Genomic DNA, 18,266 nt, shown 5'->3' with positions numbered 1-18,266 from the left:
ACTAAAAATAATAATTTCAACAGGCCTATTCTCCCAATTTTAACTCTGATGGAGCAAAGCTCTGGTGCCACAACAAACTGCTGTTCCCAGAATCACAGAGCATGGAGGCGTGGCAGTTAAAGCGGTGTCAAACCGGATTATTCCTGCAGTGTGGCTGCAGAAGGCTGGGTCTGGAACCAAATTGGAACACTGACAACCAGGGTTCTATAGTTTTGATGGAGCCAATCAGATCTAGAGGCCCCCAAAGGGGGCGGGGCTAAATGGCATGGGAGGATTTAATTGGCTGTGTTGCATGGAAAAGAGGCAGGCAGGTGTCATCTCATCATGGCGGCTGCAGGGTGCGCAGAGCGGGTCCGGGACCGGGAGCTTTTGGGGCGGATGAACTTCCACGGAGCAGGTGAGGAGGGAACAGGGCTGGGCAGAGGAGCAGAGACCCTTCTCTTTTCACTCTAACCCTCCAAGAGTCTGCACTAGGACTTGGGGGGGGGAACAAAAACTGTGCATCTGCACTGCAGAATTAACCCACTTCCATACCGCTTTGATTGCCATAGCTCCAGGAAATGTAATTATGGGAACTGCAATTTTGGGAGGCTTCCAGCCTTCTCTGCCAGGTGCCACCCCAAACTACAGACCCCAGGATCTCATGGGATGGAGGTATGGAAGTTAAAGCGGTGCCAAACCGGATTAACTTTGCATTTTGGCAGACACAGCACACCAGCAGTGGGTTGTTCAAATCTTATTTAAACCTTAGACCACGGTAATATAATAGATGTTGTCCAAGTGAGGTGGAGGGTGTTATTAAGATGGGAAGGGAAACTATTAGGAAAGAAGAGAGAAAGGAAAGAAGGAAGGAAAGAAGGAGTGTGTTAGGATTTTAAGGTGTGTGTGTGAATGAGAATTATATGTGTGTGTGTGTGTGTGTAACTTATTTAATATATAATAATATATAATATATAAAGCAGATTAATTTTGCAGTGTGAAATAATAATAATAATAATAATAATGATAATGAAAAATAGGAGGGAAAGGGAGGAGGGTTGGTAGGTTGGAGGGGGAAGGATAGATAACTTGATGGGTTGAAGTAAGTTTATGGAGTTTATCACACTGGGGCTAATTTCGGCATTAAAGAAAGATTTTAATTCTGATTGAATTAACTCAATTAATTCCCAAACTGAGAATTCTCAGTTCTGACTGAATTCACCCAATTGCTGTAATCCTAATTCATCCTTCAACAGGAAACCCCCCTCCATCTTCCCATCGTTCTCCTGTCGTTTTTATTGTTGGATATCATTTTATTATTGTATTGTTTATTGGGAATTTTAAGTTATTGTGTTGCTGGGAGGGATACTGGGTTTTATTCTGTACTTTTATCTTATTCTGTATTATGTATTTTATTCATATTGTAATCTGCCTCGATCCATCCAGAGAGGCGGGATATAAATGAAATTATTATTATTATTATTATTATTATTATTATTATTAAAGTGCATTTAAAGCATCCGGCAAATAAAGCGAAAATGGTGAGTAATTGTGCAAAGGATTGTCACACACAATTATGGAGTTTATTACACTGGGGCTGATTTCTGCATTAAAGAGATTAAAGCGCATTTAAAGCATCCCACAGATAAAGCAAAAATGGCGAGTAATTGCACAAATGATTATCATACTCAATTGTGCAAATAAAGTTATATCTGAAATGCATCATCACTGAAATCCCGAAAGTAAAAAGATGTGCGTTAATGCTTTGTGGCCACTGTAATGGTACATTTTGTGGGACGTCATGTGGAATCGTTTCCCATAATTACACACCTTTTCTGGGATACTCACAGGATAAACTCACAATTTCCTTTGTGTGATAAACTCCAATGAAAGGAAGAGTAAGTGAAGGGGATTAAAGTAGAGGTGGATAATGGAGAAGGGGTTGAAGGATGGAAAGGGAAGGAGAATGAGGAGGAGGTGAGTAGAAAAAGTATGAAGGGGCAGGAAAGGAATGGAAGTAGGAGAAAGGATAAGGAAGGAATAGAGGGGAAGGAGAAAGAGGGAGAAGGAAAAGGAGGAGTGTATAAAAATGGAAAATAATTTAAAAAAGAAAAAATTAAATAAATTTGGAGACCAGCATGATGCACTAGTGGTTTGAGCGTTGTGGCTTTGATGACTCGAGAGATCAGGGTTTAAATCCTGGCTCGGCCATGGAAACCCACTGGGGTGACCTTGGGCAAGTCACACTCTCTCAGCCTCAGTGGATGACTGTGGCCAGCCCCCGCTGAAAAGACTTGTCAAGAAAACTGCATGATAGATTCACCTTATGGTGTCCACAAGTCAGGAAACGACTTGAAGCACACAACTACCCTTGTCCCTCCACATTCACTGGCCTTAGGGGCACAGGACTCCCGTGAATGTGGAAAAGCTGAAAATAACAAAAACACTGTGTTTTTCCCTGAGAGCGCACCTAAGAATCTCTAGATCCTCCAGTGCAACTCTGTGGTCAACATCTGCCAGGCATTGGCTGTAGAATTGCTCTGGAGAAACTATAAATGCTTAGTAGAGTGTTCTCTCTGGGAATCTCTAGGTCCTTCAGTGCAGCTTTTGGTTACAGTTGACCACAGAGTTGGTCTGGAGGACCCAGATATTCCTAGAGAGGGCATATTAATAAAATCCATGAATAATCAAATCCACAAGTCAAAACCGCAAATGTGGAGGGCCCAGTGTACAGTATTGAAATCTCTGGCCAAATGGCCGTAATAAAGTTATATATATATATTGAAATCTAGGGTTGGCTCTTTAGCTCTTCATTTTCCAATGACTGGCAGGTACTGTTGGAAAGGGGTCTTGTAGCACCTGTGAGACTAACCAAAAGCTTGAGCTTTTGTAGACAAGTCTACTTCCTCAGGTGCATTTGATCCAAATGCCTACAAAGTCTACATTTGCTGAATGTTAGGAATAACTGAGGGCAAGAGCTGTTTGACAATGGAACTGCTGCCTCAGAAAGTGGTGGGTCTTCCTTCCTTGGAGATTTTTAAACAGAGATTGGATGCCTTACCTGTGGATTTTCTGCACTGCAAAGAATTGGGCCAGACAGCTCTTGTGGCCCCTTTTTATTCTGAGGTAGAGGAAGGTTGCATGCACCACCCACGACCACGTGTGAAAGCAAAACAGGTGTATGCCAAGGACACCATTGTTCGTGCGCGTGTGCATGCGTGCAGGATGGAAGTGCCTATGTATAATCTTATGTATATGCAAAGGAACTTCAAGCTCCTTTGAAATCATTCAGGCTTCCTTCTGAACAAACAGATTGTGCCATAGCTTGTGCTGAATCTAATGAGAAAAGCATGGCCAATGTCATCATTAAAACAATTCTGTTTCTGAGAGATGACTGCCTCAGTATGTACAAAATTTCCCCACTGTAACATGATTAAAGGATTAGAACGTCTGCTGCAAGAAAACAGATCACATATGTTACAACCCTTCAAGGAGCCTCTTTGCATTGGAAAGACTTAATAAGGTCTACAGAGCATGTTCCTAGAAAGCACTACTGTTCCTTCAGCCCTCTTCATAGGGACTGTGGAGGACTGACTCAGCTTGATCTCCTTGCAGGCTCTTCCAAGGCTCTGTGCCTGCCATTTATGGTTGCTGGACAACAGGTAGGCTATGTGCCACAGGCTGTAGCCAGTTGTCTCCAGCAGTATCCAGCTGTTTTCTCAATGCCTCGGGGAGATGAGGCACCTACGTGTGTGGAGCTGAGCATGCAGCTCGTATCCTATGAACCACGAACGGCTGCTGTTCAAGGGGTACTGAAGGAACTGCGGTCACAACAGGCTTTACCCTGCCTGAAAGAATGGAGGGAAGAGGTGAGATGACTGAGTGCTAGTAGCCAAAGGGATGGGAAGAGGTTTGGCTGGATGTACTCACTACAAATGATTTTCTCCCGAGTCTGTTTTTCACCACAGAAGGGGGACATTTGTAGGGTTCTTCCTTAGAATACCTGTTTTGCAAGTAGAGGAGGGATGGGGTTGTAAAGTAGAGCTGCTTGTTAACCAAAATCTGCTTTTGTCATAGCTCTGCAATGTACGTAATGCCCTGCTTTTGTGACACACCTCTCTTCAGCATGGAGTGTGCTGCAACCCGTGAGTCTGAATAGCTCTATTTTTTTTTTTAAAAAAAGAACACATCAGCTTTCTTAGACTTCATTGGATGAAGCACAATTTGCAAAGAAGCAGTTGAGAGGTCCCTGTGTCTAAAATGTGGAAACCTGTATAAAAATGGTATAAGAGAAACCAGTCAGGTCCTTGCTTAGAGCTTGAGTGCAGCCCAGCTTGATCACAGTCCAGAATTCCCCCCCCCCCCCTTTGCTTTTTTCCCAAATTGGAAAATTCCAGTTATGAACTCCTTGAATAAGGAAGCTGGCTTCTTTGGCTTTGTTATTCTGTAGAGGACCTTTCACATTGTGGGTACTGGATAAACAGGCCACACTTGTCCCAGAACCTGCTGACCCTCCATAAGTATGCCTAAGTGCAGCTCAATGTCCATTTCCCCCAGAACTAACTGCTCTGTATCTCCATTATGTATGTGTGTGTAGTTTAGTTTTATATTATACTGTATTTCTTTGTAATTTGTTTTATAACTATTGAATAGTTTCTTTAAAAAATATTATTTCTCTCTGTGTGTATGCACACACTTTAGATTGTATGCTCTGGCAGGGCCCACTGTTTTCAGTTGTAACTGTAAAGCGCCATGTAAACTGATGGTGCTATATAAATAATTGATAATAATCCATTAAATCTTGCATTGATTACTACTGCTGTCCTTCATATGTTTCGCTGTATATTTTCTTTATCTTCCTAGTAACTTGTATTTGGGGCCTAAATGACTGATAAAATGGATAACAGCGAGAGCTTTGCCACTCTTCTGGTGGAAAAATGTTTCTTTTCACAGGATGTTGACCTGGAGCCAACTCTTCCTCAACATCAAGTACACATTTTAGTGCTCTTTTTGGAGGAAGGTCTGGGGTTCATAAAATCTTGTTTCGATAGATTTAAGGCTAGAGCTAACAATTGCTTACTCCTAAGGGGAATTGTAGTGATTTCTCCCCTGTATGCACCCTTAGCTCAACAGACTGAGCCTTCTATGGTTTGATGCTTGTTGTATTTAAATATTAAGCACTCAAGAGTCACCTAGAAGAAACCAGAACAAAATTACAGAATGTAAGCTTCTTTTCTATAAATCTAGATGTGTGGTTGGTGTTTGGTAAAAACAAGAGCAGCAGATCAAAATACAGAATAGTCCTATGCATTGATATTACTGTTCCTTTGGTCACACTGGGAAGCTGTTCTCCTTGCCAAGTTACTACTCTTTATTTTAATCTCGAATCCAGCATTACTGGGAGTGAAGTGCTATGGTGCTTCCCTGAATGGCTATACCTGGCGAAATGGCCAAATGTACATGTGGCTGGCCCGTAGAGCTCCGAACAAACCCACGTATCCTGGCTTATTGGATAACCTGGTAAGACATGGGGCAGAGATGATGATTCAGGTGCCTACCTTTTTTGTTTGAGGGTGGAGATGAAGCAAATAATCAGAAACCATTTATTAGTGTAATCCAGAAAATTATGCTAGTACACAAAATACTGAGCTAGACAGGCTTGCACATGCCAGACTCTATATAGAATTAGATTTGATTTTTCAAAGGACTAAGTATTTTAGCAAAACCATTTTTTTCTCAGCACAAACAAGGTGGTCCATCTGTTAAGTTTCCTCCATTTTCAAATAAGACGCACAGGGAGCACAAACCTTTTTTTAAATTGAAATGTGTTCCCAGAAGTATTATCTAGCTGGAAAACATGGCACATGCTCCCTATCTGCCTTGTTTTAAATTCAAAATAAGGGGGTTAATGCCATTGATGTTGAGCAGAGTGGCCAGGGTAAGGTAAATTCCTTGGAAGTGCCAGGGGAGGGGCAATGTAGCACAGCATTTAGATTGCTTGACCCTGTGTGAAAGGCATGTGAGAAAGACAGAAGTCCTTGCTTTGCCTTTCCCAGATACCATTCACTAGAACGGCAGCAGATGATAATAGGCAATTTGAGACTGTTACCTCTGCTCAATGAACTAAAGGGCACAACTGGCTCAAGATAATGGTGAAATATTATCCTTGGGACAATTTACTTTTAATAGCTCAGTATTATTGCTTTTCCTCTTCCCATTAGGCTGCCGGTGGCATTACATCAGGGCTGGGTGTCAGAGAAACACTAGTGAAAGAATGCCAAGAAGAAGCTTGCATACCTACCTCCCTTGCCACCTTAGCCAAGGCTGCTGGGACTATCAGGTAATAAGGCTACCTCAAATCCAGGAAAATATGTGGTGACGTTGATTGCATGTATATACTGTAGCTATGTAGGCCATAAAGGAAATGACAGAACAATTAGGGGATGTATAAAATCACTTGTTTGTATTCTGCCAACTTGCTCCTCAAGCAGAAACTTCAAATTTGTATTTTGAGAAGCTCCCAGTTTGTTTTTTAAATCTTAACATAGCATTTATTCTAAATGTCCCTCTGTGGGTATACAGAAGTCTGCTCAATTTCTGAGCTATTGCCTGGGCAGTATTTACTGTTTTGGAAGCCTTAATCTGCGGCAGCCACATCTATTCAAAGTTGCCCTCCTTTGCTTTCCACAAATTCTTATTAGTTTAAAAGTTGAATCATGAAACCTAAGCAAAATGTAGATTTGACAAGTCTTGGTGTAGAGTAGTAGTTTTCTACCACTGGTCCTCCAGATGTTTGGAACTTTAGCTACCAGAATTTCTGACTGTGTTGACTGGGACTCATGGGAACTGAAGTCCAAAACATACGGAGGAGCAAGATTGGGAACCACTGGTGTAGAACATTATAATAATCAGGTCAAACATTTATGGGCATGGGCACGTGGCCTCCTAAATGCTATTCCAGTTTCAGTAGGAATCCAGGAGCAAGCTTGTGAGAAAAGGATGGTTTTGTTTGTTCACGAAAGATGATATCACTTCTCCACAAATGTGGACACAAGCTATCCCCATAAAAGAACATATTGAAACAAATTCCACTGCTTTTTTATTCTTTGGTCACTCCACACACATCATCATTGGTACTTCCCCTGCCTTCTCAGCTACACCTATGAGGATGCTCATGGAGGCATTCATGCTGAATGCCGGTTCGTATTCGACCTGGAGCTGCCTGAAGATTTTGTACCCCAGGTGGGGGATGGAGAGGTGCAGGAGTTCTACCTTTGTTCACTTGAGCAGGTTGGTAGGCATAATTTGACTTCACCCCGAAAACTGGCTCTCTTAGCATACCAGTCACAGCACTGGGTCTAGGCCTACTATAATTAGTCTCTATCTTCTGCTCTTACAGTCATTCAGTGTGACAGAACTAGTTATAGAAAGTCTTCAAAGGGGTTGCCATGCAAATCAAATCAAAAGCAAGCAAACAAACAAAAACCCCAGTGAAGTGGCAACAGACAAACTAAAATTTTTTTAAAAAGGTATTCCTCTTATGAAGTGATCTTCAGGCCACAGAAACATATGCCATAATGTATGCATGGGTCTTTAAATTGCCACAAGAACATTTCTGCTATAAATTTTTAGTTAGATTTATAGGTCCTGTGCCAGTCTGAAGAATAATCTAGTTAGTTTACTGTAGTAATGGCAAGAATAGCAGGCTCTAGCCTAGGTTTACTTAGGTAATTGGAATCAGGATTCTAACTGACAAGCAGGGTTTTAGTTTCAGGCAGCCTATTTGCCTACAGAGAACTTCAGTTCCCTGGGCACGGCCTGTGGACAAGAATCCTGTAATCAAAACACCTGGAGAGCAGGTTTCCTAGAATTTTTCCTCTTGTGCAGGTGAAAGAGGCCATTGGATCTTCAGATTTCAAGCCAAACCGTGCAATGGTGGTACTGGATTTCCTTATCAGGCATAGTTACATCCAGCCTGATGAAGGTAAGCTAGAACAGCAGCTCAAGAATATTTCTTCTGTTGCAAAGTGGGAGCAAAGATAGGCTTGAAGCTATATATGCACTTCAACAATGAGCATCATATATACCAAGTTACTGATATTTTCTACTTACCCCACTTATCTTTCAGAACCTCATTATGCAGAGCTGGTGGAAGGGCTGCACAGGGCACTTTAAACAAGCAACAATGCTTCTTCTGCTGATAGAAAATTCTTCTATGGTTTTTATCGGTCCACCTCTCTGTAAAGTGTGGTACTTCAGCAAGATCCTAGGAGGGACTATTTTGAATCAACTAGCAGCAGCTATTTGCTTCTAGCCAGGTATCCAAAACTAGTGTACTTCAATAGCATAACTAGGCACAGGGACTCAAAGAAGTGTTTGACAGTTGGATGGAGGTGGAGTGTGCTTTGATCCTAGGCTTCAGCCATGTCAAAAACAAAGTGAAACACTTTCTTTTCCATTTTAACATTTAATTAAAAAAAAAAAGTCAACCAAAGAAACAATGTGTGAAAGTTGGGCAGTGGGGTGGGTAGAAGGACACAGCAGCAAAATACTATACAGGTGTGTGCTCCTCAAAGAACTCAGTCTGTCTCATTGAAACGTGTAACCATTGTTTTGTGTAATGTCTCACGGTAGGACTCTGATGCTACAGCCCCATAAGAGCTGCCACGTGCACCCAGGCCAGACCCACGGACCCGTGTTGGGGCCTAGGAAAGAAAATGGAGGGAGAAAAAATAAGTATCACAGAAAGAATGGCATACTTTTATAGTAAGAAACAAATCTTCCCACCTACATTGTAGTCCCAATTTTTAAGACATTACACCTCTAATGAACAAGCAAAATAACTGCATGCCACCTCTTCCCCCTTTGCAATTCCTCCCAAACTTAATCTGAAACAGCACTTCAGCTGTTCCATTTCCTGACTATCATCACATTTTCCTTTTCAACAAAGGCTAGGAGGGAGACACAGGAAAGCTAAACATTTATTGTTATGTGCATTCAAGTCATTTCTGACTTATGGCAAGACTGAGACAGAGAGTGTGACTCAAAGAGTTTCTATGGTCAAGCAAGGATTTGAATCTTTGTCTGCAAAGAAAGCTAAACCTTTATTGTTATGTGCATTCAAGTAATTTCTGACTTATGGCAAAACTGAGACTGAGGGAGTGTGACTCAAAGAGTTTCTGTGGTCAAGCAAGGATTTGAATCTTTGTCTGCAAAGTCATAAGTCTAACACTTAAACCACTACACTACACTGGCTCCTCCTAGGCTTATCATCATCAAACACTTACACCAAGCAAAAGGCTCATATACTTCCCCTTTCCATTAAAATCATTTGTGAGAAAAAGAAGCAACTGCAGAATATAAAGACATTTATCTATATTTACAGTAATTTGAAAAATACTCTGGTACCTCAATAGGGGCCACAATACCCTGTTTCTTGCGACCCAGCCCACTGCCTTCTTTCCAGCCCATGGCCTGTAGCATGCGGCTGCCAATATTGTCACTGCCAAGTCCATCCTGTGTTGGTTGTTCAAAATCCCTGTTGCAAAATAAGGAGAGGGTGAGGAGGAAAGTCTTAAGATAATTCTGTCCTCTCCTCTTACTGACAGATCACAGGAAACTACACAGTATGCTATGGGTGAAAGATGAGAAGTTAAATGTGATGGAGATGCTGTAGACAAAAGAATTTCTCTCTTAAAGTGGGATATTTTCCTCACAATTCATGAACATCAAGGAGACAGGGAGGACTTACACAGTAGCTGGCATGACAGCTGAATACTTCCTTTTCTTGGGCTCAGGTGGCTCAGGGACACCATACTTCTCCCTGCGCTCAGCTGCACGATCTCGGTATTTCATCTGCTGGTAGGTCATGAAGAAAACATGTTAAGGATACAGTACGTTATTCTATAACACTCCCACCGCTTGGGTCATTTGTTATCCCCCCAGCCCCATTTCAATACCTCTATGTCATTTTTCTCAAGTGCCTCAAGCTCTTGCTCTGACAAGTGTGCTCGCCGATGGATTTCCAAATTTTGCTGCAGAGGAGAAAGAGATCGAGACTGGCATTCACTGAACAGCCCATCTCAGTCCTCAGTGCATACATTCATTTTTATATTAGGAGTTTATTAGATGGGATTCTTATATGCCTTTTTATTTCTGATTTAGGGACATGAGCTGTTTCATGTAACAGGGAACAGCCCTTTAGTTGTCCTAACCCAGAGTTATTTGTGGCTTCAATCCATTTGTGATGGTATCACCTCTAATTAAAGCTAGTAACATATGAGGAGGTTATGAAGCTCACAGAACAATTAGTTATGTGTGCAGAAGAACTGGTACTAGTCACAACCCTGGCTGTAGAAGTTTCACTTTTATACAACTCCTCTGGCCAGTGAATAAAAATAACATTTCTTTATCTGACTGAGTACTCCATGAGATGTTTTTCCTACTGATGGGAATACAGAAATATGATACTAATCTATTTTGTAGCTTGGAGGTAGTTAGGCCACTGACCTAGTAGTTCAAAAGCATCTCTACAGCCACAGCCACCATTGGACCATTCAGGACCAAAGCTCAACCTTGATCTAGAATAAGGTGTATCCATATGTTACAATCAGCCATTTTACTGATCTTGGGATTAAACATCACATTATTTGCCCACACTCGTAGATTACTTTAGATCTCCAATTGGGATCTCTAGAGCCTCCACAAGACATGATGTGAAGGAGAGATCTGGATTTCATCAGGACACTGATGGTACCATCTGTGTAATCTCTTCTAACAGTTTTAGGTGAAGGACAGAATTTTCAAGGATAAATAGGCAGAATGTCCCCAATACCACCTTTAAGAAAGAACTAGACCACTGCAAAATACTGTCCCCATACTATGGTACATACCTGTCAAGCAGTCGAGAAGGTCATTAGGGTTTTATAAGGCTTACCAGCTACATACCTTGTGTAATCCTGAGAGCTGCTGGTGACGAATAAGTGCTTCCTTGCTGGGGAACTGTCTACGACAAAGTAAACAGGCCAGTTTGTGCCAATCAGTCAACTTCTCCTCCCTATCAGCAGTCTTCTCCTGCTCCTCCTCACTGTCACTCTCTCCACTGTAAGCAGCCACTAATCCTCTTGGTGGACTCTGCAAGACAAGGAACCAGAATTACCATGTTGGAATCAGATTCAGAAAGAACCAGAAGATAACCAAAACTAGTGCTTCAAGGACATCCCTGCTTCCTTCTCCCCAAGATACAATCCACTGATGCAAGTTGGACCACAGTTTGCCAACAGCATTTGCCAACCGGACAGATGAACTTTCAGCAACCAATTATGAAGACCGTTATCCTTTCCCAAGAAAGATGGATGACAATCTGTCTCTCAGCCTATACCTTGATGGATCAGTATGTATTCCCCCATGCCCAAAAGAATATGAAACCAGAAGCTCCTTGAAGCTCTGCCTTGGTGCCCATTATATGTATCTAGAGTGAAGACCCATAAAGGCCTAAGCTGTAGGAAAAATTGGAAGGCAGGGCTTACCAGTCTGTCATCACCAGTGAGCTTGGAGAGATCCATGCCACCATGCTGCCTTTCAGCCAAGGCCCCCTGAGAATAAATATGCACACAAAGATAGCTTTGAGTGTAGCAAGATTCTCAAGTTATTTTCCCAAGATAAAAGACAGCCTGTTTCTGTTCAGCAGCCACAGACATCCCCTCAAAGCTACACTAAGTTGCTGAAACAGCCTGCTGGAAAATTTACAGGTGGGTTCACACACTGCTGTCTTGTCCAATTCAGACAAATACACATAAGCAAGTGATGGACAGTAAAACAACCCACTTCTACCAGCCCTTTACACAAGATCAACTTAGGCCCGAAGCAAACGGACCAAATAAACTGCCTTCTGGGTGCTTTGGAGGCATGATGTTCAAACGATGCACACCCCTGAAGCAGCTGGAAGCTGCTCTGGGACCAGCTAATGTGGCCTGAAAAAGCTGCCCTTGCTGGCAGCCCATTTGGGACTGTGGCAGAAGCTAGCTTCAGGACTGCGGTGTCTATAGTCACTGCTGTCCTGGAATGACTACTGCCAGAGCGGGTGCAGATCACTCCATTTGGCCCGTCTGCTTCGCCCCTCAGATTAATAGAATGGAAGGGACTAGGCTGTGACTTGGCTCTCAGGGATTTAGATCCAAGGATCATTAACTGGAGCAAGACAGATTCAGGATTCTGGCACTGCTGTATCTTACGCCACAGAAGCACTAGCATGCACTGCAAAACAGATAAATGGGTAGGACTAGGAACCTATCTGCAAGTTTCAGAACTGTCAGTTTTGTTTAGTTATCAAGAATTAGCCACAGAAGTTGCTAATCACACCAGTCTGATTCCAGCAAAGGAAAGGGAGATACCTTTTTCTCAAGGATGGCATAACCAGCATCAGCTGTGGCTGATTCCCGCCTTTCATCCTCTCGTATGGAGGAGACTGGCTGGAAGCTGTTCTTGAAGTTCTCCTTCTGCTTATTAAGACTCCGGGCCCAGCGCTCCATATCCTTTGCAATCTGAAAATGATTTGCCATGAAAGGAGAAAAAGATGCAAAGGGTGGGGGAGAGGTGGATGAACAAGAGAGGCTTTGGTTCATTCTGAAAAGTTGTACAAGGGCTCTTGATCACAAATGTCAAACAGGCCTAAAAAACAATGTGAAGTCTCCACACACACAAAAGGAGGTTCCACAATAAGCTGTTAACTTTCTTGCCCTTTCACTACAGCAGGGATGAAGGATTTGTAATTCTCCAGATGTTGCTGGGTTGCACCTCTGATCATCTCGCACCTTTTGGTATGCTAACTGTGCCTGACAGAATCTGCTGACCAACACTGGGAGGCCGTACTTCCCCACCCCTTCCCTGTTCTATGGAAGGGACTGTCCCTCCAACAAACCACTGAATGCTATTGAAATGCGTTTTTGGCATCTCCACCACACTAACTGGATAATCCCTTTCCACTATAACTATTGCTTGGTTGCCCAACCCACAGAAAAAAGGAATGTCCCAGGAGGTACAGTAAGCCTTGTGAAAAGCCCAAGGCTGCTCAAAATAAGTAGGAACAGGAAGAGGTAACAATAAGCAGCATGAGCAACAGAATGGATCTCACCTGTTGGGCTGTTTTTGTTTTATGTTTCTCCTTCTTTTCTTTCCCCTCTTTGCCGCTGCCACTCCCTGAAATGCTGCCATCTTTGTGGCTATCTGATGCCTGGTCTGATGCTGGGACATAGGTTCGTCTCTCACCTTCCCAATATAAGTACTGCTGAGTCTGGGCATTGTAGTAATACTGCAAGGAGACATTCACATTGAGCATATATTCACTTCTTGTGTCCATACCATATACCATAATCGCTGGGAACAGAGTTATCCCCTTGTTCCGAACCAGGCATCTCAGTATCTCCTTATCAAAAGAGGCTAGCTTTCAGTTAGTTATTTTTACTGTTTGTCCTGCCCAGAAAAGAACAATGTCTATTTATAAAAAGACTCAACTCACCTGGGAATTAGGGTCATAGTAGAGGCCAGTCAGAGGATCATAGTAGTAGCCAGAACTTTCATCATACTGATAGGTAGAGACATCTGGGACAGCTAAAGATGGACAGAAAGAGCACAAGCAGGAAATGAACATAATGGGAACATCTCAACCCAGGAGGCTATAATCTAGATCCTGCAGTCCATGCCCACAGGTAGGAATAAAAGGCTCCCTGCACCCAGTAGAAGGTGAATTTACACCAGACATGTCCTCCTGCTCTCCCTTTAATATCCTGCAGGCTTTGACACTCACGGTATTGTGTATAAGGTTCTTGCCCTACAGTGCTGGTAACTGGCAAATTGGAAGTGCTTATGGATACACCCGCAGTTGCACTGGTGGTCTGAGCAGCATTAGGCACATCAGGCTTCAGCACAGCTGGTGAAACTATGGTATATGACTGAACAATAGGAGAAAACATAGAAGGAGAAGGGTTGAGTAGGCAGAGAGAGCAAAAGAGCAGCACTGGCACATGCAGACAACCACTTCAATTGTACCTGAGCGGTAGTATTTCCCTGGACAGAACTTGCCCCTTCAGTGCTGCCAGCTGGCTGATATGTGACTGGTACAGCGGTGGCCTGGGTGCTTCGTGGGAAAGTTGGTAGGACAGGCACAGGGTCTATACCTGGTACACCAGGCTCCAGTGATGCCTCAGCTACTTTTGTGAGGGGAAAAAACAAGAAGGCAGAATACAATTTGTCAGAAGGAAGGAAGCAATGGCAAAGTGAAAGACTATGGCAAATTAGCTGGAAGGAAGCAGCTGGAGCAGCTTACCTGCCACTGAACCCTCACTGTGAATCTTGTCAGACTTCCCAACAGCTGCTCCCCCTGTCGTGCCAGTCTGTGATTGTGAGCCTTTCAAATATGCTTGCGAGTACATTGCAGCCTCCAAACCTTGAGCACCGTAGGCCTCATCCTGCTGGTAGTAACTATAATCCAATGAATGCTCATCCTGAGCAGCCCAGGCTGCCTCACCACCCTGCGATGCCTATTGGACAGCAGGAGTAATTTGTTGTTAAGGTAGTGGTTCATTTTCTCCTATCAGAAGACACATCTGAACACTCATTATGCTATTATTCTGGGTTGCCGTGCTGGGATGGGGCTTGGAGGTACTGTTTTACAGAATAGGAAGCATACCATTCCCTTCTTACAACAGCTCCATTGGCTGGAAGTCCATTTTTGGGCACTATTTAAAGTGCTAGTGATGATCTATAAAACCCTATATGCTCTAAGTCCAGGCTATTTGAAGGACTGGAACTCTCTTTATAAGCCCATTAGAGATCTAAATTCTTCTGGAGAGGCCCTAATCTCTGTCTCATCACCTTCTCAGGCTTGTTTAATGGGAACAAGGGAAAGGACTTTCTCAGTGACTTCTCCAGGAATTTGAAATTCCCTCTCTAGGAAACTTATCCTTGTTGTCCTTTTGTTAGCATCTTAAAACATGTATATGCTGTCAACTTTTAGAAACTGACTAGAGGGGGCTTTTAATGATATATGGTGTTTTCAAGGTTTGTACAGTATATCATCTTTTAATGAATTGTAATGTTTAATTTTTTAATTTTCTAAATTGTTTGCTTTTTAAATAATTTTTATTTATATTTTTATTGAAGCTTTTGTATAGTTTTAAATCTTTTTTGCCTTGAGTCCCATTACTGGGTGGAAGGTAGAATAGAAATAAATAAAACATAACAATAAATAAATAACCCCTCCTTTTAAAATCAAGACTTTTCAGGCTTCCTCTCTGTACCTCATTCCAAATGCAGCAAGCTTCTACATATACTAAATGCAAACCACAAAACAATGAAACCCATGGCAGTAGCTTTACTCCAGAAACCTTGAATACAAAACTATTTCAGCTTGTGTACTTACTGTTATCCCCTCCCACTCTCTGCACAAAGAAGCCGTAGTGTCTCAGATCACACAGTAGGATCTGAAAAACACGGTCTGCCTCAAGAATGACAACAAAATGTTACACTACCCTCCCTGGAAGTAGCTAATGCTCTGGCAAGCACTAGAAAAAATGGAGTTCTCACAATGGGTGCTTAGAACTTTTTCACCAAGGAGATTCTTCATGAGGACCAAGTACTTAGATAGCCCAAAGAGAGCTTGGGGAAGCATACAAGGATGGCAAAAGATGAATTTCTGTTCTACTAAGAAAAAGGAGGCAATTCTACTTTGAGTAAATAGAAATGCTGCTTTCCTGATCCCTGGAGAATGGAACTTACCTAAAAAATAGTGCAGAATAGAGATCTAGCCAAATTTATTTAAACTTTTGTTTTTCACATTCTCAGCCCTTTTCAGATTTTTGAGTAAGTTCCTTTTAGGGCAGTTTTCCAAATCAAAACTAGAAAAATAACCAAGTCAAAACTGAAGCAGCTAAGAAAAAGAAGCCCCAAATAGTAAAAAACAAGGTCTAATGGTCTGTAAGAAAACCAAAGGCCCTTCACAAAGCAGCAGGAAAAAACCACAGCCTACTAAGAAGTCAAGTCTTGATGAAAGAGCAGAATGAGCTTAATACCAGAGACCAAACAAGATTCCTTGGAGGGGAAATTCTGTAATTCAGGTTCCATCTTTGTATACAAAAGACTCTGCCTTTTCTACTACCCATCATACCTCAGGTCGGCAGGGAAACACAGGTACAGAGTAATATGGCTTTCTACTGCGCCATATAAACTGATGGTGTTATATAAATAATTACAACTACTACTACTACTAATAATAATACAAATATTTGGTGATACTTTGGATTAACTGGGTGGAATGTATTTTCTGTAATCTACATTTAGTTGATATGAAGTGGTACAACATTATTTTGGAACAATAATCCAGCTGAGGGTTTATTTTTCATTCTTTTTAAATTACTTTTATAAATTAATGCTTCATGACTGTGCCATAGTTCAGCCGAATCAAAAACACTGCAGTGAGAGAAGAAAATGTATTGTGTGCTCTCTATAGCAGAACACACACACACGTCTTCAGCTGAAAATCCAATTTTCAAAATGTAAAGAAGCCTACAGTAAGACACCTTAATCAACAGGGGTTGCTAGCTTATAGCCAAGCTTGGCAAAGCTATTTTGGAACGTTAAATCCCAGAATGGCTATCTATTTGGGAATTATATTCAATGAAGTAACTTTTCTAAGCTCTGGCAAATGGAATGATGATGAAAGCATCCTTGTCTCCAAAAGGAATCCCTTAGTCTCCCACCTTTCTCAGCCAGAATATTACCTGTGAGATAGCCCACTGTGCAGCTGCAATGGCAGTGCTGGCAACAGAAGCTGCACTGATGCGGTTTCCATCTGATGAACTCATGTCCCTGCAGAGAAACATAGGAGTCATTAGTAAAATTTCCTGCAACAGCAACAGAATCCTGAATTCTGGATACAGCCCATATCCACTCACCGTTTGGAACCTTTGGCAAACTCCACATTAATTGTCTTGCCGTCAATGTTCAGAGGGGGATGCAGGGCCTGAAGGATCTGCAGCAACTGAGCTGCCTCCTGCGCAAGAGGAAAAAGAAGAGAAATGAAATCCTGAGGAAAAAACAGGATCAGCTGCACATGCCACTTTTCCATTCCAGGCCAAACTTTTTGTATAATGAAGCATTAGAAAGAAGCCCCTGCCATTCTCTCTCTCTACTGTTCCCTGCCAAGCATGTTGTTCACAAGAGGAGCTGTCCACTATGGACACTGGGACTTCAAAATCCACAAGTCTTGGTCTGGATAAACATCGTATGACAGCATGTCGTGCAGCATATCAAATTCCTTTCCCATGTGCATACATTAAAGAAAAAATCTTCATGCCATTTGATTTGGTTTGTGCTATTAGATGTCACTTTTTAACACAAGAGTGGTTCACCACCCCAGTCTAATTTCATGCAGACCTCACCCTAATTTAAGAAATCCTCTTGCAAATAATAAATTCAAGCCTCTTTGAAAGCAATGTGCGTTTTTCCCAGTAACTCACTAGTGGTTCTAGTGGGAAGATATGGGGGCAGAGTGACAGGAGAAAAATAGGTGAATCTCCCTATTTTTGGCACTGGCCCCCATATATAGCTGGCTGCAGTTCTGCTCATCACCAGCATACAAAGTGACAGACTGACCCTGAGAGAATGCTGCCTTTGATAGAAAAAAAAAATTGTCCACCCACTCTTTAATGTACTGAAGTCTTTATCTGTAATCTTTTAAAATATGTTACTCTGAATCAGCTAATGTACTAGCAAGGATCCAAGGAACCATGGCACAACTTCAGTGAATGCATGATAAGATTCAGAACTGGTTTTCCTCATATGGCTGACTCTGTCTCCTCCTCCTCCCCCATGCTGAATTTCTTTTGGAACTGAGAATTTAAAAAGCAGCCAATAGCACAGCACAAACAACAGTTGTTCCAAGAAATGGACAGAGATGTTAAAAAAAAGTCTATTGCTACAGTACATTCTCCCGAACCTAAAGCAGTACTTTAGGTCTCTGCCAACAGACTAAAGCTTCCTAACTTCCTATTAAAATGAAGAATCACAGGGGGTGAAGGATTCTCCTTTTGAAGTCAAGTATTCTAAGTATGACACAACAGGCTGCTGTGGCAAATTATAAAATATTTATGTCAACTACAAAGTGTGCATATTTATTTTCCATCTCCTACAGACACACTGTTAAGTTTCAAGCCTTTCATTCCCTAGCACATATGTCATTCAGCATCCCTGAAAATGTATATTGAAAGGAAAACCAAGTCCCCTCATGTCCT

The 18,266-nt window shown here is 42.1% G+C and overlaps 2 protein-coding genes across 8 annotated transcripts in view; one reads left to right on the top strand and one right to left on the bottom strand.

Moving 5' to 3' along the window:
• Positions 1–324: 324 nt before the first annotated feature.
• Positions 325–8,337, top strand: LOC121921271 (nudix hydrolase 20, chloroplastic-like). The gene is made up of 8 exons (XM_042449098.1): positions 325–397; positions 3,595–3,850; positions 4,063–4,124; positions 5,372–5,499; positions 6,201–6,319; positions 7,134–7,269; positions 7,867–7,963; positions 8,108–8,337. The coding sequence occupies exons 1-8, from the start codon at positions 325–327 to the stop codon at positions 8,152–8,154; spliced, it is 918 nt and encodes a 305-aa protein (XP_042305032.1). The 3' UTR covers positions 8,155–8,337.
• Positions 8,338–8,430: 93 nt separating this feature from the next.
• The window catches only part of RBM10 (RNA binding motif protein 10), a 28,358-nt gene continuing 18,522 nt past the window's right edge, over positions 8,431–18,266 (bottom strand). For 3 of the 7 annotated variants that reach the window (XM_042449090.1, XM_042449097.1, XM_042449093.1), the window contains 14 exons: positions 16,929–17,026; positions 16,755–16,842; positions 14,303–14,516; positions 14,026–14,186; positions 13,784–13,928; positions 13,496–13,587; positions 13,112–13,288; positions 12,372–12,521; positions 11,508–11,573; positions 10,927–11,112; positions 9,939–10,013; positions 9,731–9,837; positions 9,388–9,517; positions 8,431–8,684 (listed from right to left, as the gene is read on the bottom strand). In XM_042449090.1, the coding sequence (XP_042305024.1) occupies positions 8,559–8,684; positions 9,388–9,517; positions 9,731–9,837; positions 9,939–10,013; positions 10,927–11,112; positions 11,508–11,573; positions 12,372–12,521; positions 13,112–13,288; positions 13,496–13,587; positions 13,784–13,928; positions 14,026–14,186; positions 14,303–14,516; positions 16,755–16,842; positions 16,929–17,026 (1,815 nt within the window). In that variant the 3' untranslated portion in view covers positions 8,431–8,558. The remainder of the gene's footprint in view (positions 8,685–9,387; positions 9,518–9,730; positions 9,838–9,938; positions 10,014–10,926; positions 11,113–11,507; positions 11,574–12,371; positions 12,522–13,111; positions 13,289–13,495; positions 13,588–13,783; positions 13,929–14,025; positions 14,187–14,302; positions 14,517–16,754; positions 16,843–16,928; positions 17,027–18,266) is intronic. The other 4 variants (XM_042449091.1, XM_042449092.1, XM_042449094.1 and 1 more) reach the window with 4 other exon arrangements.

This window comes from Sceloporus undulatus, chromosome 2 (assembly GCF_019175285.1).
Source record: "Sceloporus undulatus isolate JIND9_A2432 ecotype Alabama chromosome 2, SceUnd_v1.1, whole genome shotgun sequence".
NCBI classification, from domain to species: Eukaryota; Metazoa; Chordata; class Lepidosauria; order Squamata; family Phrynosomatidae; genus Sceloporus; species Sceloporus undulatus.
The sequence above is the reverse complement of the archived record's forward strand: the minus strand, read 5'-3'. Positions and strand labels throughout refer to the sequence as shown.